The sequence below is a fragment of the Sarcophilus harrisii genome, chromosome 2, assembly GCF_902635505.1.
Source record: "Sarcophilus harrisii chromosome 2, mSarHar1.11, whole genome shotgun sequence".
Classification (NCBI taxonomy): Eukaryota; Metazoa; Chordata; class Mammalia; order Dasyuromorphia; family Dasyuridae; genus Sarcophilus; species Sarcophilus harrisii.
In genome coordinates, this window is record NC_045427.1 from 258,778,309 (window position 1) to 258,803,020 (window position 24,712).

General features: G+C 36.7%; 2 protein-coding genes across 3 annotated transcripts in view; one reads left to right on the plus strand and one right to left on the minus strand.

Annotated features, from left to right (window-relative positions):
- The window catches only part of FAM98B (family with sequence similarity 98 member B), a 28,752-nt gene extending 27,420 nt beyond the window's left edge, over window positions 1-1,332 (plus strand). Inside the window, exon 8 of the mRNA XM_031952067.1 lies at window positions 636-1,332. Within this exon, the coding sequence (XP_031807927.1) occupies window positions 636-1,067 (432 nt within the window). The 3' untranslated portion in view covers window positions 1,068-1,332. The remainder of the gene's footprint in view (window positions 1-635) is intronic.
- Window positions 1,333-4,395: 3,063 nt separating this feature from the next.
- The window catches only part of RASGRP1 (RAS guanyl releasing protein 1), a 107,148-nt gene continuing 86,831 nt past the window's right edge, over window positions 4,396-24,712 (minus strand). For both annotated transcript variants that reach the window (XM_003755989.4, XM_012545909.3), the window contains 7 exons: window positions 23,279-23,383; window positions 21,628-21,737; window positions 18,526-18,670; window positions 16,908-16,944; window positions 14,436-14,588; window positions 11,392-11,774; window positions 4,396-7,343 (listed from right to left, as the gene is read on the minus strand). In XM_003755989.4, coding sequence (XP_003756037.2) covers window positions 7,206-7,343; window positions 11,392-11,774; window positions 14,436-14,588; window positions 16,908-16,944; window positions 18,526-18,670; window positions 21,628-21,737; window positions 23,279-23,383 — 1,071 coding nt within the window. In that variant the 3' untranslated portion in view covers window positions 4,396-7,205. The remainder of the gene's footprint in view (window positions 7,344-11,391; window positions 11,775-14,435; window positions 14,589-16,907; window positions 16,945-18,525; window positions 18,671-21,627; window positions 21,738-23,278; window positions 23,384-24,712) is intronic.

Consider the following 24,712-nt stretch of genomic DNA (forward strand, 5'->3'; position numbering starts at 1 on the left):
TTCATGGTCATCTTTTTGTTTGTGCTAATCATAAGTTGTTTTTATTTATGAAAACTTATAACCAAAAGTTCCATGAAATATGTTGTTGCTTTTGGTTGCATAATGAAGTCAATTCCAACTCCTTTATTTGAGGAACATAAGAATACTCCTTTTTGGAAGATAGTTAAGCATATTTGAAATGAAAGAAAATAAGCAGAATATCTCAAGTAATGCAAATATTCTCCCTGGCAAAATATCTTTTGTTGTTGTTGTTGTTGAGACATTTGGGGTTAAGTGATGGGCCCAGGATCACACAGTTAGAAAGTGTTAAGTGATGTCACATTGGAACTCAGGTCCTCCTGCCTTCAGGCTGGTACTCTATCCACTGCGCCACCTAGCTGCCTCACTGGCAAAATATCTTAAGTAATGGAGACCTTCTTCCTGATTATTCTGTTTGACAAGTCAGAAATAAAATCACACTGAGATTTTTCAAGTCATATTTCTGGGTTTAGTATTATTTATATTGCCTTGAATTTCAGGATAATCAGCATATTAAGTATTTTTCTCTTATTTCTATATCATTAAAACTAAAATCTTCCAGATACTTGGACATTTCAGTGGTTGAATTTTTTCCTTTTTTTCATTATAAATTGCAGGTGTTGATGGGAAGAGTTCCAGACAGAGGAGGAAGGCCAACTGAAATTGAACCACCGCCTCCTGAAATGCCTCCTTGGCAGAAGAGACAAGAAGGCGGAGGGAGGGGTGGTTGGGGAGGAGGCGGAAGAGGAGGTGGGGGTGGCGGTGGCCGAGGTGGTTGGGGAGGAGGTGGAGGTGGAAGAGGAGGTGGGGGTGGAGGGGGCTGGGGAGCCAGTGGGGGTGGTGGAGGAGGAGGAGGTGGGAGTTGGGGAGGTGGTGGGGGTGGTGGTAGAGGTGGGAGTTTTCAAGGAAGGGGAGATTATGGTGGGAGAGGAGATTATGGTGGAAGAGGAGGTTATGGTGGGAGAGGGGGTTATGGTGGGAGAGGGGGTTATGGAGATCCATATGGAGGAGGAGGAGGGGGTGGTGGGGGTGGATATAGACGATATTAAAAATTCCATTGTAGACAAATTAGATGATGCCTGTTTTGTAGTAGAAGGATGTGTACGGTACTTTTAGGCATAGTATTTTAAATAACAGATTTGAATATGCTCTTTCAAGTATATACCCTTTAGACCACCTAATACCATCACTATTGAACCTGGTTAATACATAAGAGCATTTTTTTTTATATTGGATTTTGATCTCTTAAGGGAAGTGGTCCCAATGTTCCTTATATCCTTGAGCATGTTGGAGCTTTTTTCAAAAAAAAAAAAATGATGATGAGAAAATAAAAACAAAAAACTTTTAAAAAATGTAAATATTTATAACCATTAATCTTAGAACATGGGAAGGGAAGCATTTTAGTATTTTCCTGATCAGAGTTTAGACTCTAGAGTACTTATATTTTATTTAAGTTTGTTTCATAGAACTGACCCCACTTCCCATGGAACTATAGATTGTTGGCTTCATCAGTATTTTTTGTACATCCTTTGTATTTGTTAATACTCCTTCATTCTAAACCCTCCCCCCCTTTTTTTTTTGCCTGAGATTAGGTAGTCAAGGGGTCCAAAAATGTGTTTATCTAGTTTTGCTTTTTCTCTATAGGAGGGACTCCATTCATCTCTATTTTTACTAGACTTCTTTTTCTCTATAGTCCAAACCTATTTGTACATAAGAGAAAATAGCAGGGTTTTTTTTTTTTTTTTTTTCTCTCCTTAAAATTCCTCCCTAGCATTTTAAAATCATTTTCTGATTTGAGTTTAAAAATCTTTGGAATTTGCTTATCTCACTAACAAAACAAAGTTGAACATTCGAGAGAAATTTAAATGGACAAAAGTTACATGTACTGTCTGTGCATCAAAGTAGGAGATAGCTTTCTTTGCTGGAAAAGGAACAGACCTTCAAAGAAAATAATCATTTTTTTGCTCCACTATTAGTCTTAGAATATATATATATATATATATATATATATATATATATATATATGTATAAAGACAAGCTTGTTTGTCATATTTTAAAGTAAGGAATTGGGCTAGGTCTCTAGGCCAAATTACTTTATCTTTTAATTCTTTTGATGTTAAATCTGGCCAAAAATTAGATTTGATTGGTAGATTTACCACAAATGGACTGAATTGGTTCCATGGATAGTACCACTTTCTGAAGGAAGGATCTTATTTACTGTTTTCTGTAGTATTTGGGAACTAGCTCAGTATCTCTGCATGCCATTGGTTTGGAAAATGCAGAATCCAGAATTCTAATCGTGATGCTATTTCCTGGAGGATTTGAGGGATAGAGCAAATGCTCCATCTCCTAGGAATTTCCTATGTATTATATGGGGATAACACCCTGCTACTTGCTTCACTAATATGTGAACATTAGTAAAATAATATTGTTAACTCTTCTGGGGAGTCCCTTCTATATAAAGAACAAATGGTGAATGATAAATCTCTCCTTAAAAATGTGGGTGTGCTACATAGGTTTTTTTTCTTAGGCAGGTTGTAAAATCAATGTCCCAGCATATGCAGAACAACTTTTCAGCCTCTAATTCAACAAATGTATTGTTAACCAGAGAAGTGATGTGATTACTTGTTCAACAATTTTTCAAAAGAAAAATTGTAAAATCCTAAGGAAATGTAACATCAAAAAAGGGTATAATTCTGTATTGCTGCAGGCTTGAAAATATATTTTCAAGCCACCCTGTAAGACAACATACTTTCCAGAGGAAAGGAAGATGTAGAATTTTTTTTTTTTTTTTTTGGTTATTTGTGAGCATTTGTTTAGCGTATTTTTTGTATGTTTACATTTAATGGACAAAAACACTCATTCTCATGTGTGACAGTAGAAAAAATCCTTTCCATATTTAAGAAAATACCATTTAATAACAGCTGTGAACACTGAATGAAATACTGGTTTAAGTTTTGCTTGTGTTATTTATATAGAATCTGATGAATTCCTCTGTACCAAATGGTTGTTACCTACCCTATAAATCAGAAAGGACCACTTGAGAAAATAAAAATAACTTTTAAAAAATTAGAATTGCTTTGATTACTAAATAATACTTTTTACTATACACCCCTCCCCCCAATTAGTTTAAACAACTTCATTTTTCTAAGATTTGTCTGGGAGAGCATAAAATTATATTGAAAATAATTTAGATCTCAGAATCAAAAATACTTTCTGAAGTAGGAAACCATGGGGAATGAAAGTTTTTTATTTTATTTTTATTTTTGGTCCTTAGCTTGCTTACTACTGTGGGCAGTCATTCACTCTTTTGGGTCTTAAATTTATTAATCTGTGAAATGACAGGTTTAATTTAGATCCTCTCTTAAAAGTCCCTTGCAAGTCTTGAATGGGTTTTTTAGATGTCAAAATTGCATCTGATTATGTCTGTTCATAGGAAATATATAAGTGATCAAAATTAACAACAGTTAAATTGTAGTTAAAATAGGATCGGAAGGAAATGGGGGATTACTGCTCCCTCATCAGTCATTTCATTAAATAACTTATGTCCATTGCAATATGTTTGGGACACAAAACCAAAATGAAATTGAACTTTTAATCTAACATTCCTAAAGCCTGGAAAAGTTTTTTTCCTTTATATCTTGCCCTTAATCTTCAACTCCCTATTAATCAGGGGTGGTTATGGCATTAAAAGGTATAAAATTGTAACTCTACTAAAGCCCTATTCTGGTGACATCTTGCCATCTGTGCCACAGCCCCATAACTTTCTATGAAAGTATCCTCTAGACCTGACCTAAAGAATATCCCTCTGAGATAATTCACCCACTTTGAAGATATTCTGAGGCTAAGCTATCCTAATTATTGAGGGTGAACTAAACAGTTCTAGCAGACTGGCCTATGCTTCACATCCTGTCTAGTCATTCAACTCATGTATTGTAGCCCTCTAAATAAGCATCCTCTGGACCAAACCTCCACAGACACCTTTTTTCTAATCTGCCTTCTACCCCATGTTAATTAACTCAGTTCTGGAGTGAATTCTTAATTTCAATCATTTTATAATACTGGATTCCCTAAGTCTAGACTAGTGAAGTACAAATTTTGGTCCTACCAAGCTAGAGAAAGATTTCAAATATAGGGCTAGATTTTGGTTTTGACCCTTAACAGACTAGGTACATTTGGAGAGGCTCATTCATCTCTGTTGCATTTGGAAAGGCTCATCTCTGTTGATGAGAGGAGTTTAATAACATACCAATTTCTAAAAAGTTATGTGCTAACTGTGGTTTGAGATTGTGATCTATTGCACACTTTGCACAGTGCTTAGCACAAAGTAAAAGCTGCTTGTTCTAATACACACATGCCCACTTTTCAGTTTCTCCCTATGTTTGTTATTTAGTGAATTGGTACTTGGCCATTTCTTAAAAGCCATAGATCAACATCCCAATACTTTTCAGGCAGTTGAAATGTCAAGCTTTTCTGTTTTTCATTAGTTACAAGAAATGACACATGATGATGATCCTAATATCTTTTATCATATAAATATTAAACAAAGAAAACTTACATTAGGTATCAAAAGACTTTACAATCTGTACATTTGGTTTCTGTCAGTTCTTTTACATATACAATTTTGGACAGGTTTACAAATTACAAGGGAGTGTTAAATACCAATGAGAAATGAGACTATCTACTAACTGACACTGTTCTGAGAATAAACATCTACAATAAGCACACATTTAAGACCCGAGGTGGTTAAATTGTGGTAAAGCAGGTTTTAACCAAATTGTTCCACTTCAATCCTGTAGCTTCCACAACTTTGTAAGATTTAATGTAAACAAGACTACCAAGCTCTCTTTGCACAAAAATTTTAACTTGAGCCTATGAACTAGGTTTTTTAAGTATTTTGCTTAACTGTTTCAATTTAATTGGTTTCCTTTATACTTTTACATATTTTAATTTATTTAAAAACATTCCAAGAATTGGTCTTTTGGATTAGCCATTACTGTAAGATGATAATAAAAATTCAACCCCTGCAGGCTTAGTAGTTATGGAAAATGTAGTAAATTAGTTACCTCCTATCCGATTAATTTTCCAGAACTCAAATAAATGATGTCATCTGGAAATGTTAGCTTTGACCAGTGAGGATGGATTTGGGAAACAGCATTCAAAGTTTAAAAGTGAAAACTATCTCATTATAATAAATAAAGCCAAATTCTCATTTGGATGAGTGAAAAAGAACTAAAATGGGAATTTGTAAACTCTTGATCAGAGGAACTAGACTAATGAAGTTGAATGATACAAAATTCCAAAATTGTGGATAATATCAATGCAAATTTTGTTGAAATCAACTTAATAAAAATGTATTATTACCATGCTTTGCATGAAAGTGTAACAAAACTATAAATTCTGTGTGCAAGATGTTTTACTGTTTAATGATTTCAGACTACCTTGGTGTTTTTGGGATTAATATAGGAATGTCCAAAAATTATACATATTTCACATTCACATTTTTACACAGAGAAAAAAATAGCCCACATGCAGACATTTTCTATACACAAAGTATACATATTTACAATATCAGCCATTATTGAAACTATTCATCTACTTAGCTTATATACCTCAAACAGTTTCACTAATGAAAAGGTATACTCTTTCCCCAAAACATACATTGAAACAAAAAGGAAGGGGTTTTGTCATGATCAGCTGAACTTTCAAAGATTTCCTTGAATTAAAAATTAAACAGAAAAGGTTACTTTTTTTTTTTTTAAAGATATTTTCTAGCTACAGTATGATGCAAATCCATGCTCTTATCAAATGCAAAAATATATGGAGACAATGTATTTTGTTTATTTCAGCCACACTTAAGCCATGATAGGGTAAATAATCTCAGGAACTTAATTTGATAGCAACGGACTTGGAAGTTTTATCTGGCCCTGCCACTTTTAAGTATGTAACTTTCGAGGAAGTCAAATCTGAGATTCCATTTCATCATCTGTAAAATGTAGGTCATAATTCTATCTATTCTACAGACTTGTCCAATATGGCATAGTGGAAAGAAACCTACAGAAAGAGCCAATTAGTTTCAATTTCACTATGTATAAGTTGTGTGATCCTGAAAAAAGATTTCTCTATCTGAATCTTGTTTTCTTTCCTCTGAAAAACTAAAGAACTGGAAAAGATAGTCTTTCAGGTCCTAGTTTTAACATTACTACCCCAAAAGTAATGATGAATAATTTTTATGTAATATGTATTGTGCTTTGTAAATGTTAGAACACTCTACAAAATGGATAGTCATGTAGTATGAAGACGATCTCTATTCTGATTATGATTATCATATAGGCTAGATAGCTGAGATGATGATCTCCCAATTGCACATAGTGATATTTTGGTAACAAGCTTTTAAAATGAGAGCAAATTAGTCCTCTTTCAGTAAAATGCCTAGGGATTGAGAAGTGAGATTTATAAGTGTGAGAGAAGAACAGAATGGCTACCCTACTGGGAAACCTGTGGACACCCAAAGACAAAATGGTTGCCCAGTCTTCTTCAAAGACATGGTATTAATGGTGTTGAGATGATTTCTATAGTCCACTGAAATTATAGGTGCCAGGATTGGAGGAGGAAGGTGTAGGAGAAGCCTAGTCTGTTGATTGATTAACGGATTTTTTTCATCATATCTGATGGTAAGGGAACTGTTGTAGACTGGAAACAAATTGAATGGGTAGAACAAAATGAATCCTGCTCTCAGGTAAAGTAGGGAAGAGAATTTTTTTTTAAGAGTCTTCTTAGGGCTGAGTTTAGAATTTAGTTTGATGGATGCAGAGATCATCTGAGGTCATAAGAGCAGTATTTCAGAGAAGGGTTGTGAGGCCTTGTCAAGATCCTGTAGCCAGACTTTCAACTCCTCTGTACTGACATTGGAGCTAAGGGGGAGGATCGTGGTGGAAGGAGAGATCTTTTGTACTGAGTACTGACATCGTCTAGCTTTTTTTTTTCCTTCAGCCAGGAGACATGGAGGAGAACATCTCTGGATAACACCCCATTGAAAATATACTTCCTCCTCAAATGAATGGGGAAAAAAGCTGAGGGTATGTGTTTTTTGATGAACGATCTTTCCCTTGTGTTTGGCAGCTCTGGAGAAAGTTGAGGTCTACCTTTTTCTATGATGTGACTCCTATGATCTCCTAGCTTCAGGGCTAGGAACAGTCTTGATGTTCCCTATGACTCAGGACATGGTTGTTGGTTCTTTCAAGCCGAAGGGACTCGATCTTCTTTTGTGCAAACCTTAGTTCAGTCCTTAGAACTTCGTTGTCTGCCTTCAGAGTATTTATTTCCTGAGAAGAATGAAAATATATGTTATAAGAAATGCAATTAAGATCAGATTCAGTTTGGTGGTGTCCCAGTATCCTGTATTTGATTGACATATCCCATTTACCATAGAGAAAATAAAAAGTGATTTTCAAGATTTTTTTTTTTTTTGTTACTGAATAGAAAATAACATCTTAAATATCAAGCCAGCATGTGCAAACAACAATTAGTTCTTAGTTTCATCACTCAAGTGACTGCATTTGGCTACCAGGTATTTTAACCATTACAATCGGAAACTGGGATTTCCCAGACCTATCTGCTTGAGGGTATAATCTCCCAAGTCAACAGGCCAGAGGATAGATAAAGCACCAATCAAATCCTCCAGTAAGCATTGCTAGATCATTGATGAGAGACTCCTAAGCATGTTAGAGAAGGAAATTTTTCAGAATTTAATTGGGAGAAGGAAACTAGTTCTGGTCAGACAGAGTGAAAATAAGTAAGACTAGTAATGGGGGAGAAGGGAACAGCAAAGTGACTAGAAAGAATCACAGGAGGGTTAAGATAGTTGTGGCAGTTTTTTACTCTGCCTCCCTCTCTTCACCTCTATAATAATCTGTATTGCTTAGACACTTTACATCTCACTTCTACCCACTGCTTTTTTCATCTGGAAGCATCTGCCAAATGAAGTTTTTCCTATTAGTGAGAAGCAGACAAGACGCCTGAAGATTATTTGAAGCTTATTCATTCCAGATGCTGAGTGGATTTGCCATATTCCCCAAATTTTCCTTTCCATAGGATTCCAATTCTCAAAAGTCATTTTTTGACATTTTTTCCTCCTGAAAAAGTCATTTGCCCAAATCTATATTGTCCTTTTCCAAAATGACATGATTCATGAAGTACTTCTCTCCCTTTTCATCTCCTCCCCTCCGCCTCCCACCATTCAGTTGGTTTTTGTGTGTGTGTGTTTAGGCAAAATAATTCCTTTCCTTTCCAATACCACCAAGGAAGGAACCTGCCCCCTCCTGTGTTTTTTTCCAGTTTCCTTCAGTTCAGTTCTTAGTGCCAAGCTAATACCCACAAGGCTGAAGAGTGGCTTCAGTAACGCTATCAGGCAGACATGGTAGAAAGCCAACAGAATATAGTGAACAAGGCATTGGACTTGAAGTGAGGAAGATCTGGATTCAAGTGTCACCTCAGACACTTACTAGCTACGTCCCCTGGGCAAATGATTTGATCTCTCTGGATCTTAGTCTCCTCAATTGTAAAATGAGGGGATTGGACTCAATTTCTGATGTCCCTTCTAGCATGAAAACTATGATCCAATAAATTTGTGAACCTTTTCCTTATTTGTTATTTGCAATGCCTGGTTTCTGAAAAGGCCTCCCAACCTCAGTGCTATGGGAAAAGAGGCAGGTCCCATCGGCAGTTTCCCCAGATGTTAAACCTTAACTACTGGGAATATGTACAGCCCTTGTTTCTCTGTCTGGGAAAGATAGGTGGTGACCCAGAAATGAAAGGTTAGCAGGGAATGTTATAGAAAGGGTGTCTATTGAATAAAGTCATCCCCTAGCTCACCTGAGAAATGAATCCTCCAACCCCTCTTAAAAAACCATCAATTCTGACAACTGTTACCAGTTGAAGAGGAGTGCCTTTGTCATCTTTGCCTCTTTCCCCCAGCTCTTGATTACCTTATCTCTTTCCTCTAATCCCCAAATCCTAATTGGATCTTTGTTAAAGTCCCTGTCTGCTCTCCTCCCAGTTCTTCCCTTGGCATACTTGCTACTATCCTTTCAGACTTCCCCAAAGGTCACTTTGTAGTCAGGTCATTTGTATCCTAATGAATGTTCTGGCTTAGCTGTGACATCTAATAGATTCATGTTTGACGCAACTTAATGTTAAAATTCAGATATATTCTTGATTGTTGTTGTTGAGCCAGCAGATACCCTCAACCCATTCTAAATGGACATATATCCTGGTATGTGAGGATAGATCAATGTTGCCATTTACTATCACGCCTGGAGGGAGACCTCTATCTCAGATAGACATACACACGCACACACACATATAGACACACACACACTCATTCCAACCTAACCCATCCACTTTCTTTCTTGCCTGGGGGAGGCCCAGGTATCTAGGAGGGATTTCAAGCTAAAAGGAACCTCAAAAGATGAATTTATTCTATTCTACCTAGTGGGTGGCAGTGGGATATGGTGGAAAGAGCACTGACTCTGGAATCAAGGTTCAAACCCCACCCTTTGAAGTTTGCTACCTGTGTGGCTTTGGGAAAATTCATTAGCCTCCCTGGACCTCATTGTTTTTTTTTTTTTTCTTTTTGGTTTTCCCCTTAGAAATAAATGAGTTAGACTAATTAGACTAGATGGTCTCTGAAATTCTTTCCAATTCTAAATTTATGACCTTGGTCCAAACCTTTCCAGATGAGAAAATTGAGACTCAGAGGGGTCAAATGGTTTGCTTAAGGATAAATAAAAAATTCCAACTCACTAATTCCAACTCTGATCCTCTTTTTGTACCATATCATGCTATTTCCAGAACAGCAAGAGCAGAAGCCAGCAAGGGAGGAACTAGGTAGACCTAGCTTCTGCCCAGGGGAGAGTATTGGGCACAGGAAAGGAGATTTCATTTGGCTAATGCAAACTCTTGGGCAGCTAGGTGGAACAATGTCTGGCCTAGACAGTCCTGGAGTCAGGAAGATTCATCTTTCTGAGTTTAAACCTGGCCTCAGACATTTATTATCTGTGTGAACTACTTATTTGAGCAGCAACTAGTGGGAGTAATAACGAGCAACTTCAGCAAGTTACCTAACTGTTTGCCTCAGTTTCCTTATCTTTGATGATGATGAGCTGGAAAATCCCAGTTGGGTCACAAAGAGTCAGACATGGCTGAAAACAACTGAACAATAACAACAACAATGTCAATTTTAGGGATTTTAAAAAAACAAGCTAGGTGGGATTAGAGCTTTACCCACTCTTGACTGCTACAGTTGATATTCTGAAATAATTTGGATATAGGGTTAGGCAACTTTAGGCTCAGGGATCCTATATGATTTTTCCAAAAACCATGAGAAGTGATACAGGCCCCAAGAGATAGAAGGCCCCAAACTTCTGTATAATAAAGACTATCAACAAATGTGTGTGTGTGTGTGTGTGTGTGTGTGTGTGTGTTGTGTGTGCATGCAATCCAGTGAGACTTTGCACTGCTGATGGAGCCATGAATTGGTCCAACCATTCTAGAAATCAATTTGAAAATATGCCCCCAAAGTTATACTTATCCAGTAATACCACTGTTAGTCTTACATCCCATAAAGATCAAAGAAACAAACTACTTTGTCTGATGCTGTATTTGAATTCAGGTCTTCCTTAATTCCTGATCCAGAACTCTATTGTGTCATCTAGTAAAGAATTATGAAAGGGATCTTATTCAGAAAAACAGGAAGACCTGTGTGAAATTGATTCTGAATAAAACATCAACATTACAAAAAGAAACAATTTTGAAAAACTTAAAAACTTTGACCAATGCAATGACTAACCCTGATTCCAAAGGAGTAATAATGAAACATACTATCTACCCTTTACAGAGGGGTGATGGAGAGAAGGTACAGGATGAAACATGGCCAGTGTGGAAATTTGTTTTGGTTGACTGCACATTCATTATGAGTTGTTTTTGTTTGTTTGTTTTCAATGGGAATGGTATAAGTGGAAAGAAAGGGGGAGAAATAGTAAATAAATATTTTTAATTAAAAAATTAAAAACATTCTAATGAGGTAGACAGGACAAGGATTATGGAAACGGGCTTAGGAAGGCTATATGACTTGCTTGGGATCAGCTTGCCCAAGGTAAGTAACAGTGATGGGATCCAACAAAGGTCTTCTGCTCTTTTCACACACCAAAAGTAGCTTCATTCCCTCACTTCTTCACCATATCTGTCTGGTGACTCTCTTAACAAGACACTATTCCTGAGCTATCTTCAGCTTTCTCTCCTCACAGTCTCCCCCCTCTCCTACCTTCTTTATCAGGAAAAGTTCAAGGAAAGAGAGTGTGGGGAGAGGAGTACCTGCTCCAGATCCTGGTAGGTGGGGAGTCTGAGGTGTCGGAGGTCCTCCTTTGATTTTGTGATGGATTCCTTATTCTCCCACTTCACAAAAGCCCGCTTGCGGACCAAGACTGGGCTGGGACAGGGAGACATGGAGCTGGGCAGCAAATAAAGAGTGTCCTGGGTTGTCTTTCTTGGGGAAGACAGTAGGTATGAGCCAGTAGAACTTTCATGGCCAATCCAAGAGACTGATTCTGTCTGTGTGCCCTTGTGAGCCATGGCCCGTTTCAGTCTGACAGAAATCTTCTGAGCAGACACACCCATCAGCATGATTGTCCGATCTTTGCTCTCTTCATTGTGCTCCATTGTCTCCCCATTCACTAGGAAAGGTCCTTCCTCAGGTCCTAAGAGAAGACATAGAACATAGCAGTTTGTTTTGTGTAAACAAAGATCCCTGAAATCAATTTTTAAAGACTAGTTCAGTTGAGGAAATAGTGGGGAGAGACTAGGACACTTCATAGTGGGAATCAGATTCTGGGACACCTCAGAGAGAAAGATTAGCCATAAATAGCTATTTATATATGTTTATATATCTTATACATAATATGAAATATAATAAATAATAATTAGGTATTGCTAACAAGGGGTCCACATGATTCTAAGCTGAAAGACTGCAAGTGGTAGCAGTTTCTAAATTTTGGTAGCTTGGGCTAGTACTCCAACTATCCTTTGCTATTTATGACCCTTGACTCAAGGTTGATGGATTAATCTCAGAAATGAGAGAGCTAGAATCTTTTTTTTTTTTTTTTTTGGCGTTATTTTTATTTTTCCCAGTTACATGTGAAAAAATTAAAAAAAAAAAACTTTAAGTTCCAGATTCTTTCCCTTCCTCTCCACCTTACCTCTCCCCTACAATTGAGAAGGCACATAAGAAGTTAGCAAAACATTTTCATAAAAGTTCTGTTGCAAAAGAAAACATAGATCTCCACCCCCCCTTAAAAAAAAAAACCCTTCAAGAAAAAAAGTAAAAAATAAGTATGCTTCAATCTATATTCAGACACAATTAATTCTTCTTCTGGGTATGGATAGCATTTTTCATCATAAGTCATTCATAGTAGTGTTGGATTAGTGTATTGCTGAGAATAGCAAAGTCATTCACAGCTGATCATCCCACAACTTTACTATTATAGTAATGTACAACAGCAAATTTCACTTTGCTTGAGCTCATGGAAGACTTTTCAGCACATCATTGGGTATTGTCTAATATAAATGTGCTTTTTTTGATAGTATCTTAAAGAGCTAAAATCTAATAAAGATCTCTCCAATATAATTTCTTTTTAGAAATGTTCAGACTACTTTGAAGTAGATGGCAATAAGCTTCATTGAACAGTGCTGCATATTAGTCACACAACTAAAAGAGTTGTGGTAATATTAAATTTTAACCAAAGCAGACTATTCCAAATTACTTTGTATTCATTTTTTGCAGGTTTTAAATTATACCCATAGGGAACACATCTTGAAGCCAGAAAGACCTAATTTCAACCACCTCCAAAGATATTGGCTGTGGGATTCTGGACAAGTTAATTAAATTATAAGAAACTCTGAGATGATAATTGTAGAAAAGGTGCTGACCAGCTTTGGTGGAAGGAAGTTTTTTCACCCTGTAATTCCTCCTACCAAATTACTCCCTTAGGTTTTGTTTAATTGTATCCATGATATATCCTTCCTATGCTCTCCCAATAAAATGTAAGCTTTTATAGGTACCAAGACCATTTCATTTTGTTTTTGGAACAAACTTAGTACAGCATCTAGAAGATGGTAGATTGCACTATGTGGCACTGTGGCACATTAATGATCAATTCAACAACAATTCAACAATCACTTATTAGACATTCACTGTGTACTCAGTGCATTGGGAATAAAAGATGAAAAAAAAGCAATTTATAATTTATACCTGAACCTGAAATATCCTTAGGACACCACCAGAGTACCCAGTGTCCCATTGGGAAGCCCAGACTACAAGCCAGGGAGATAATTAACAATATTTCCCTGTGATACTAAAGCTATGTCATTACTCCACTCAAACATATTTCATGGATTTCAAAAATAATCCTTAACTGTAGGCTGGACTACTCATTGCCTCCCGAGTGTAGTTTGTGCTTGTCTTTGTTGGCACAGTTCTCCCTGCCCAGAATGCTTCTCCCCACTTCTCTGTGTCTTACCTTACTACTACCTAACTGCCCCCACATCCAGGGAAGCCTTCTTGGCTTCTCCCCACAGTGATGATTCCCTTTGCTAAGTACAAAGCCCTCCATTGGCACTTACTATGAAAATAGCTCATGGTTATTTTTGATTTTCTGAGTAGATCTATCACCAACATTTTTTTTTCTCCTTTCTGAGACTAGGTCTTCCTAACTCACTTAGGATAGTAGAGAAGTCACTCAAAGGTCCAGTTTTAATGCCAATCAGTATAGAATCTTTAACCTGCTGTTTTTCTGACCTGGACCCATACCTATCTGGTCTGGTGACTCTCCACTGTCAGGGGAGCACCATATTGGTGTTGGACTTAGTGTGAACATCTGATCAACTTTAGCTCTACTATATTTTAGAACTCCCTCCCAAACTTAGCTCGATCTTCTGGCTTCAGCCTCTGATGCAGCAGGGACTAGAGATATGTGCTATGCCTTCAGGTTGTAGCACATATCTCCAGGACCCAGGGTCTATTATTTCTACAAACTTGATCATAGTCCTGGGCACAAAGTAGGCCCTTTTGAAATATTTGGTAGCTGATTGATGTATACAACCTGATCTCCCCCTATTCCAGTACTATTAGACTTGATAGTTTAGCAGAGTCTGGCATGGGATTGGGGGAATGTCAGTCCTGGTCTTGGTTAAAATTCAAATCTGCAGTAACTCAAGCATAGCCATTAACTTTCAAAGACAACCTGGTTCTTGGATGAAACTGTACCCATCATGGGTGGTGCTTGATAGGACCTTGCCTGTCCTTCCTGCCTTTTTCCATCTCTCATTCCCCGGATCTCAAGATCCAAGTCTCATCCACTTACCATGTTGTGGATCTTTGATCCCTAGAGGGCAGAGGGTAGATGCCAGCCCCGCAGAGGTGCTGTTCTCTGCAGGCAAAGCTGGGCTCTTGGATCTCTTCTTGCACTCAAACACAACCAGATCCTTGCATTGTTTGTGGCAGTTCATCCCACAATCTGTAAACAAAAGTTGGAGTGATTCAATTTTCCTTCCTTTCATCCAATTTAATTCAACAGTTAATAAATACCTTCTATGTGCATGTCACTGTGTTAGTTTCTGGGCACATAAAGACAAAAATGAAATAGTTTCTGTCCTCAAGGAGTTTATAGTCTTACAGAAATAAATGTGTATACATATTATACACGTTACATGTGCAAAATGACATAATTCATGGTACACTGAGGAAGAGAATATTGGGGGCGGGCTGGGGAAGAGGTGATAGAATCAGTGAAGGCTTCATGGGGGAGCTAGAAGCTGAGCTGAAATTTGAAATGTCAGTTATTCTGAGGGATATGAGGAGGAACCACGTTCTAGGCATGAAGAGCAGTCTGTACAAATGCAGGGAAGCAGAAGTGTGAGGTTAGGGACCAGCTAATGCCAAGGGACAGGAAGGAGAATTAAATAACTCCTGATTCATTTCAAGCTTTTCCAAACTCCCTTTTCTGTTCTTTCTGAGCTAGAAAACTGCCTATTCTCTTCACGTGGAAAATCTGGACCCTTTTGGTCTCATTGGTATAAGTAGCAAGAGACATTTTTAATGAGCTAATCCATCAAGCAGGTGTTTTGGGTCTCCAAATCAAAGATTGTCTTGATTTCTCTCAAGTTAGGAGATTAGAAGCAAGATGTGAGGGGAATGTCTGGAGATTTCAGCCACCATCTCTTGTTCCTTACTTCTGAACACCTTTGATACTTGCATTCAGGATTCTGTCTTGGGTATGTCTAATATAAATGTGCTAACCAGGGTTTGGGGCCATCACTTCCAATACTGAGATTCTATGATTTTAAGTGAGGACCCCAAACCTTATGGTTTGTGATCTCTATGGTCCCTACCAATTCTGAGATTTGGTGGGGCAGCTCCCTACCTACTGCACATATCCTGACAATGATCTATTTCACATACCCATTCCATTTACATACACCTTTAAGTACTAGATAGTTCTTTCTCAGACTCAGCTGAATCTGCCTCTGTAGAACTTCTCTTGCCCTTGGATCAAAGCTCTGTCTTTTAGGGTCAAGCAAATTAAATTTAATGCCTCTGTCATTAAATGCCTTTGATTCAAATTCTTCCAATATATGAAGACAGAAATTATGTTTAACTCAAGTTTTTCCTCTAGGCTAAATAGCATCACTTCCTTCAATTGATCATCATAGTCATGGGTTCAAGTTCTCTCATCATCACAGTCACCTTTCTTTGGATTGGTCCCATTTTACTGATGTCCCTTCTAAAATGTGGTGCTCAGGACGAAACTGAGTATACTCCAGATAAGTAGACTGAACTTCTCTTTTTCTGTATCCTAGGTTTCTAACAATGCAAACACTGCTTTTTAAACAGTGCTTTTTAAAGCAGTAACTTCCTGTTGTATTGGTGTGGTCCTTCCATTGGAACTAGAAGGTTTCTCTATTTATGTTGGCTACAAAAGAAGTAGAGGGCAAGGTCTTTTTTTGCCATGCCCAGAGTCTACATGGGGAAGAGATATCTCCATCTATATATTCACATATGCATACATACACACACATATATATGTATATACATATATAGGTATATCTATATACATGTATGTATATACATATATACAAATATGTGTATATATATATATATATATATACACAAAGTTATCGCTTACACACACAAACATATATACACACATACATACACATAGAATTGTCTCTTCCATATCATGACTTACCCCCCTGTGGTTTCAATATATTGTGGATTGTCTTAGGTAATTAAATGGGAATTTTTTGGGGGGACATCTGAGAAAACTGCAGATGATATACTAGAGCCAGCAGATGACACAAAAAGTTTAGTGCATAAAATATACATATATGGCATTGTATAATATCAACATTTTTTTATCTTTTAATACTGTAAACATCTCATAAAAGAAAAAAAATCAGACTTCTTTAGTAAGAAGGGGGGGATTTTATGCAGATTTTCTAGATCGTGGGGGTACTGTGTCCCTAACCCCTGTGATATGGAATGGATAACTGTATACATATGTGTGTGTGTATACACACACATATACATGCACACACATATATAATATAGATACAGATACAACTGCTCTCCAGAACATGGTGGTTATAAATTTCAATAGAATAGAATGGAATAGAGAAGGAGGAAAATTTGAAAGGTGTAGAAATGAATGAGTGCCAAAAGGACTTGTCTCCTTAGAAGATGACATGAGGGGCTGAATAAATTGACCCCATCTAAGTCACTAAAGTTACTAATTCATTGGTCAATACACAAAACAATATAAAAAGCTGGAATTTACCTTTGCACCGATAACCTTGTTTTATCACTCCCCAGAGCTATAAAAGGCAAACAAGAGGCATGTTAGAAAACTTCCTTTAACAATGGTAGTTCACTTCATCCATCTTGGTTGATTTTAAGTGTTTTGGGACCTGATTCCATTTCTCCCTCTTTGTATTTTATTTTCAGATTTGCCCCAGCCTAAGAATTTGTCATCAAGTGGCCAGGCTGCAAGTGATAAGACTCTCCATATTTAGTTAGATTGGTCTTTGTAAAGCAGATACAGTACTGCTGACATTATGCTTGAAGTCTTCCTAATGTGGATAGAACTTGCCAGAGATCAGGAAATACAAAAATAGATTTAGACATTACAACTTCTTTCCACAGAGAAAAGAGGCATCAGATTAAGATTTGTGAAGATGACCTCAGGGAGAGACTCATCATTTCCCAGATGATTTACTCCTCATCTCCCTGAATGGTCAACAAGGAAGCTCACATTAGTTCAGAGACCAAAGTTCGCAGAGAAAGTTGATTGTGGAGTAATAGTGCTTTTTTGGTCTCAAGGTACTAAAAGTCCTAGAACAGACTGCCTTGGCCTTTCAGATAGTCAGGAACTAGGTGGGTGAGGGCCCACTCAATTTTTCTTTTATGTGAACTCCTTTCAGCTCAGATTTCATTTTTTCCCCCATTTCATCTACTTTTTTTGTCTCCTATCAAAGCACCTGCCCACCATATTTCCCCAAGGTCTCATCCTCCAGAAGTTGAAAACTAAACTATTTTTAGAGGCAAATGCTTTGGGAGAAGTGGTAAATTATAGTAAGGAAATCAGAATCTGATGTCTATCTATTCACAAGATCATAAAGTCACAGATTTATAGCAGAAGAGGACCTTGGAGGCTATGTAGCTCATTCACTTCGTAGATGAGGAGACTGAGGAAAAGTGAAATTGAGTGAATTGTTCCCAGTCACGGAGGTGATACATGTCAGAGCTGGGATTTGAATCTATTGCTTCTAATTTCAGAATAAGTTTTCATTTCACTGCACTATACTGTTCCTAGGCTTAGGTAAGAATTCAAATTCTACCTCAGACACTGACTAGTTGTATGACCATAGAAAGTCACTTAAGCTTTGTGTCTACATCTATAAAAGGGGGAAAACAATAGTACCAATCTCACAAGATGCTGTAGGGACCAATGAGGTAACATGTAAATTGTTTTGAAAGCCTTAAAGTTCTATATTAATTTTAGCTGTAATTGTCCTTATTGTTGTTTTTCAGGCAGTTAGGTGGTTAGAGTGCCAGACTTTGAGTCAGGAAGTCCTGAGTTCAAATCTAGCTATGTGCTTCTGGGAAAGTCATTGAATCCTGTTTACTTCATTCTCCTCGTTTATAAATCAAATTGGAAAAGGAAATGGCAAACTATTCTAGTATTTTTGTCAAGAAAATAAAAATGGGTTACAAAGAATCAGACATAATAGAAATAACTGCTATTAGGTTCTTAGAATCAATGTCTGTGTGATCATGAGTAACAATGAGCAATAGCTGGTCATCTTTTTGCTCTCTTATTCTATATCTTTTCTGTCCTCACTCTCCTCATCTTTATCTCCCCTTTCCAACCCTGAAGCTCCATAAAGAAAACTCACAAATCCAGCACAGTTGTCACAGAAGGTAGGCTTTAAGTAAGTTGTCTCCTGGAAGTTATGAGGAAAGCCGAGACCCAGCTTGGAATAGATCGAACTGGCCCTCATGAAGTAGGCAGTAATTTCATCCCGACTGATCAAGCCTTCCCTGTTAGCAGACCAAAGAAGAAAAGGGATGAGGATATGAGTGTGGAGGCTGGGGGATTGACTGTGGAGAGGTTATGAGCATGGCTATGCTAGAGAAACACCCTTCCCTGCTGGCCCTTGGCATCTCCATGAGGAGAATCTCATAGTGCAGTGGTTTTTATCTTTGTGTATGTCCTGGACTCTTTGGCATCTGGTGAATGAAGGCTATGGACTGCTTCTTGGAATCATGTTTTCAAAAATCACAAAATAAAATAGGGTCAACACATGCTATATTCACTTCTTTTTTCTGTTTTTTATTTTCTCCCATGGTTTTCCCTTTTGCTCTGATTTTCCTCTTCCAACATGATACATCCATGGATCATAATTTGTTTAGCCATTTCCCAAATAATGGGCATTTACTTAGTTTTTAATTCACTGCTATCACAAAAAGTGCTACTATAAATATTTTGGAGTATATGAAGACTCTTTTCTTATCAATGACTCTCTTGGGAGAATAATGGAGTCTCTGGTTCAAAATGTATTTACATTTTAGTCATTTTATTTATATTCTTCCAAATTGCTTTCCAAAATGATTGTATTATTTTACAACTCTATCCCCTCCAATATTGACTATTGTCATTTTTCAAAAACTTTGGCCAGTTTGCAAGTTTTAAGATGAAATTTCAAGATTGTTTTCGTTTTTCATTTCTCTAATTATTAGGAATTTGGACATTCTTTTATGTGGTTGTAAATTCTATGTAAAAGAAAGTGATAATAATAAAACAACGCACCAAAATTTCTGGGATATAGCTAAAGCAGTCCTCAGAACGAAATAATATGCTTACAATTATACATTATCATGATAGAAAAGAAAAAGACCAATGAACTAAACATATGTTTTTTAAAATTAGAGAGCCAAAAATTAATTCACCTGAAGGCAGAGTATTGCCAGATTTGTCCATACTACCCATGCCCACCTCTTCACTTTATTTCTGCTAGACTTTTGCCTTTACTCTTGTCTCTTTGTACACATTTAAGAAAGGAATTTTTAAGTGATCACTCTTTTGTTGTTGCTATCCTTGCTCTGTGCATTTCTGTTGTTTTGGGATATTCTGGAAGCAAATAGTGTCTCTTCAATTTTGTTTTTCTTTCTAAAAACATTTTTAATGCCTTTTGATTATTCAGTGTTTATTTTTTTCCATCTATGGTTAAAGTCAGATTTGGAGGGTAGCTCCTCATGGACTTGTATCCTGAGATCCATTGCTCTTCAGAATACATTATTGCATCGTTTCCTATATTTTCTGGTAGGTACATTATTCTTTTTCTTTGTATTTATAGATCTTTCTCCTAATGGTTTGTAGAACTAGTTGTTTTGTAATTAAATTGTTAAATTCAACCATTATGAGTCTAGAAATGTGCTGCCTTGGGTTTTTGTTATTTATTTATTTATTTTTTTTACTATAACTGATCTATGAATTCTTTCAAAGAGTGTTTCATTTTCTTTATTCAGAAATCTCTCTTATTATTACCCTACTGAAATGTTAAGTTTTTTGTTCTTCTTCTTGTTATTGTTCTATAGTATTTTTCTGGGAGACATATTAAATTGTCTGTACAAATTCTATCATTGAGATTAGTATCGGTATATTCTGATTACACAGTGAGGTTATTCCCCTTTAATATTATTGGGTTTTTTTTTTGTTTGTTTGTTCTTCTTCTTCTAGATGGTCTTTTACTTTGATATAGTGACATTCCCAATCTACTGTTCTCTCTTGTTTCTTTCATGAGGCTTGCCTTCACAATCTCAGTTTTTGTATTTTTCCCATTGTTTTTACTTTGTAGGACATGAAATCTACTCTCATAATTCTCATTTCTCTTTTAAACCACTCAGTTGTGGTTTCATGTTCTCCTCACATTCCACAGGGTTCTCTGTTTTATCATGTGTAGCAAGAGTTTCCTTTGTTCTGCAGTATTTATTCATGGATGCCTGAACTCATTTACTTGCTCTTGAGACCATATTATCTTTTGTCACAAATGTGTACCCTGTTGATTTATCTGCTTATATTCAGGATCTTTGAGCCTTTTTCTTCCTGAGCTCTTTGGTAATTTCAGTCTTCCCCTTTCCCTCAATTTTCCCCTATTTTGGATTTCAGAGTGTCTCAGACTCTTCCCAGGTGGGTAATTTACAGGTTGGCAGCCTAGATCTTTGCCTCAGGTGACTATTAAATAGTCAGAATGGGTCTCAGATGGATGCTGTGCTCTTTTCCTCAGGTTTAGTGTATTACCTTCATATATAATGTCCTATCCTGGTGTCCTTTCCCAATTTCTTTGTTCCTTAGGTCTCTGGCCTGGCTTGGGCAACTCAAAGAGCTATTCCAATTATACTATGGGGCTTTCCATCCTAGCACCATCAGTTGAGAGCTTTGTAGCACTGACTCTATAAGATTGTGGATTTTATCTATTTGGTGCAAATTTTCACAGCCTGGAGACTGGGTCTCTGTGTTAATGGAAGAAGGGAGAAAGGGCTACGGTGGGTTTTGTTGTAAGTCTGTGTTAGTTCTTGGGTCCACTATTGCACTACTGCTTTTGGTAGTATGGGAAGTAGGGAAGGATAGCTGAATGAGCTCAAGATCACTGAGTGTCAATTCAAGACCTGTTTTTAACCTTCTTTTGAATTCTGGGTATCTTAGACCACAGAGACAACTGAAGTTGCTTTGGCAGGTAATTTCTGTTTTGGAGTAGTCTGAAAGGTCATTAGAATTCAAGAAAATGTCTATTCCTCTATCTTGTTGTTCACGTGATATACCAGGGAGTCTTAGAAGACAACTGACTAGAGTTACCTTCTAGCCTTCCAATTCAGTATAAGATTGTGATATATATATATACATATTCTCTTGTAAATACATATTCTCCTTGTATCACACTGTTCTCATCCACTGAGACTTGCATCTATGTACCCTGAACACCCACCCAAAGCCTCACCTGTCTTTATCCATCACACAAAAGGAGAAGGGGAAGCTGGCAGCAATCTTTTCAAACTCTTCCTGTGAAATATATCCATCTTGATCAAGATCATAGTTCTTGAAAACAGACTTGAAGAAAAAATAGGGAAAGGGAATTAATTTATGACTCTCAAAGAGCCACTGATAATTTCTCATATTAACTAAAAGACTAAACTAACTAAAGATCAAGAGTACCCAGATGAAAACTTCTCATTACTCAAATAGGGGGATACAGAACCTTGCTCCTCAATCATCAACAAAGTAGATGTGCGGGTCATGGCTTTATCTTTTTTATATCTGGTTTTATATCTGGCATGTGCACCCAATCCTACCAAGGTATCTAATATATGCTTAACTTCTGGCTACCTTGCCCTCTTTGGTCATTATAGATGGAGAAGCCTTCTTCCTTCTTCCCTTCTGCCTAGTCAAGCCATCCTTCAAAACATAGCTCAAAAACTTACCACCCTTGGCCACAAGGGGATCCCTCCTACCACAGAATTCCAAGAACATTTTCTGTCCTTACTGACTAGATCTTTTTATTCAGTGTTTCATATTGTAACATTTGGGGTCGGTGGGGTCTATCTATCTCTCTATCTATCTATATCTATCTCTCTGTTGACCTATCTTTTTATCAATTTTTTGCAACTCTAATTACAAGATCTTGAAAGGATGAGGCCATATCTTACTCTTCTTTATATGCCTTTCTACATTAAGGTAAGCATCTTGAACATAGCAAGTAATCAATTAATATGCATGCCCCAATCACTTTGTATTGATGAAGCAACAGTGATTTATTAAATACCCAGTTGTATTGTTCAAAATGATTAAATTAAGGTTTTCCTCATTTAATCTCTTTTTTCATCTCCTTTGTTATCTCTCATTCCTCCCCCAGGAAAAAGCTCTCAAATAACTAAGATATTTGATAATTTGATAACTTAATATATAACATATATAATGTTATGTAAATAACTTAATATAATAAATGACTTAAGATATTTGGGGAGATTTCTTTGCCTTCATTTATTCCTTGCCATACTGTGTATCTCGGTGCAGGGTGTGAGAGAGAGATACATCTTTCTCTGCACTCAGGACTAAAGAACACTGAATAAACTGTTTGAAGATATAGCTCTTGCATTTTGGAGTCATTTCCTCGGTTCATTCTTATTCCTAGTCCTGAGAATGGCTTTCAATCCACTGCCTTTCATTGTGAAGAAAGTATTTCCTATATGTTACTATGATTTCAACCTCTCTTCTATTGAATCTTCTATCAGAACCATCAACAAGGAATAATAAGGATTAGTGAGCTTCCTAACCTATCTGTTCATTTTTAAAAAAAATCAGGAAACCCTAACAAAGAAGGAAACAGCTCAAATTTAAAACTTAAAAACATGTATATTTCTTTTTTCTTCCCTCTCCTAATCGCAGAGATTGCTACCATTAGACACAAATATGTATATAGCTTTAAAAAATATTATTATATTATGGAAATGCTTGTTTTATTCCATAAACTCATTCTCATGAGTTCCAAAATAACCACCACATCTTCTTTTCCCTCCTCTCCAAGACCAGGAAGTTCCCCATGGCTTGCTCTTGCTTCAGGATTTCCTCCATAGGAAAAGTTTTATACTTACATCTACCATTCTCTGTACATGTTTGCTGATGGTCTTTGGATCAGGTTTGGGAGATATCCCTGATGCCCAATCTACTACAACAGGAGGCTTCGAAGGTGTTAGAGGCTAGAGTAAAACATTTAGAGAGAATACCATTGTTCACTATGAGAAACAGTTGTAATTAGAAATTCTCATCACTGCTCCACCAACTCTTACCCTACACATGATACCAATTCATAGCTAACTTAATTATCTGCAGTGTGAGAGCAAGAGCAGGAGTTGGCAAGTTATTGCTCATTTTTCTATAGCCCAGAAGCTGAGTGTCTTTTGCTTTTCTATATTAATTTTTTGTTGTATTTAAAAATGTGAAGCAACTAGGTGGTACAGTGGATGGAACACTGGCGCCCAGAATCAGGAGGACCTGAGTTCAAATATGGCCTCAGCTACTTACTAACTATATGATCCTGGGCCAGTCACTTAACCCTAATTACCTCCACTAGAAAAAATGTAAAAAACATTCTTAGTTCTTAAAAATATAAAAACAAGTGGAGGGCCAGATTGAGTCCTTGAATCAGTTTGTCAACCGTTGGTATAGATAGTAAGGAGAACATATATGTCTTATGTAGACAAAAGACCAAACATTATTTGGATAATAAGGTAGAATTTTAAATTATACTCATCTTAGAATCAACCCCCGGGTTGGAATTTTAGATTTTTCATTTACTAACTGTATAATTTTAAGAAAATTCATTAATGTTATGTAGTTTCATAGCTTTGTCATTTGTAAAATGGGGATTAATAGCAACTTTCCTTATCTATCTCATAAAACTGTTGTGAGGAAAAGGATGGAGACTAGACCTATTATTTTATCAGCACCGAGAATTTCTTAATGTGGAAACTCCCTCCATAAATACAAGTTGGCACTTTCTCTGCAAATCTCCATTTTAGAGAGTTGTCTAGTATACTGAGATGTTAAGGGACTTGCCCAAGATCACACAGTTAGTATGCATCAGAGGCTAGAACTGAATTCAGATCTACTTCTGAAGAGAGCTCTCTATCCATGCATTGTGAGCAAAGTGTTTCATACAGGTTAGTATAATTTTAACCTATTCAATTTCAGAATCATCAAAAGAAGTAATATGGATTGGTTTGAAGTTTTTGACTTCTGTTCAAACTAGGGAACACAAAGAAGCAGGAGAGAAGTAGAACAAAGGCATGTTGATTCTAATTTAAAACATGTAAATTTCTCTTTCCCTCCCTTTCCCCCCTCTTCTCCCACAAGATGGCCATCATTAGACACAAATATACATATATTATCTTTTAAAATAATTATATACATATATATAATCTTTAAAAAATTTTTTATATATAGCCTTTTTACATTTAAAATTTTTTATATATAAGCTTTTAAGTTTTTATATATAATCTTTTAAAAATCATACTATTATGAAAATG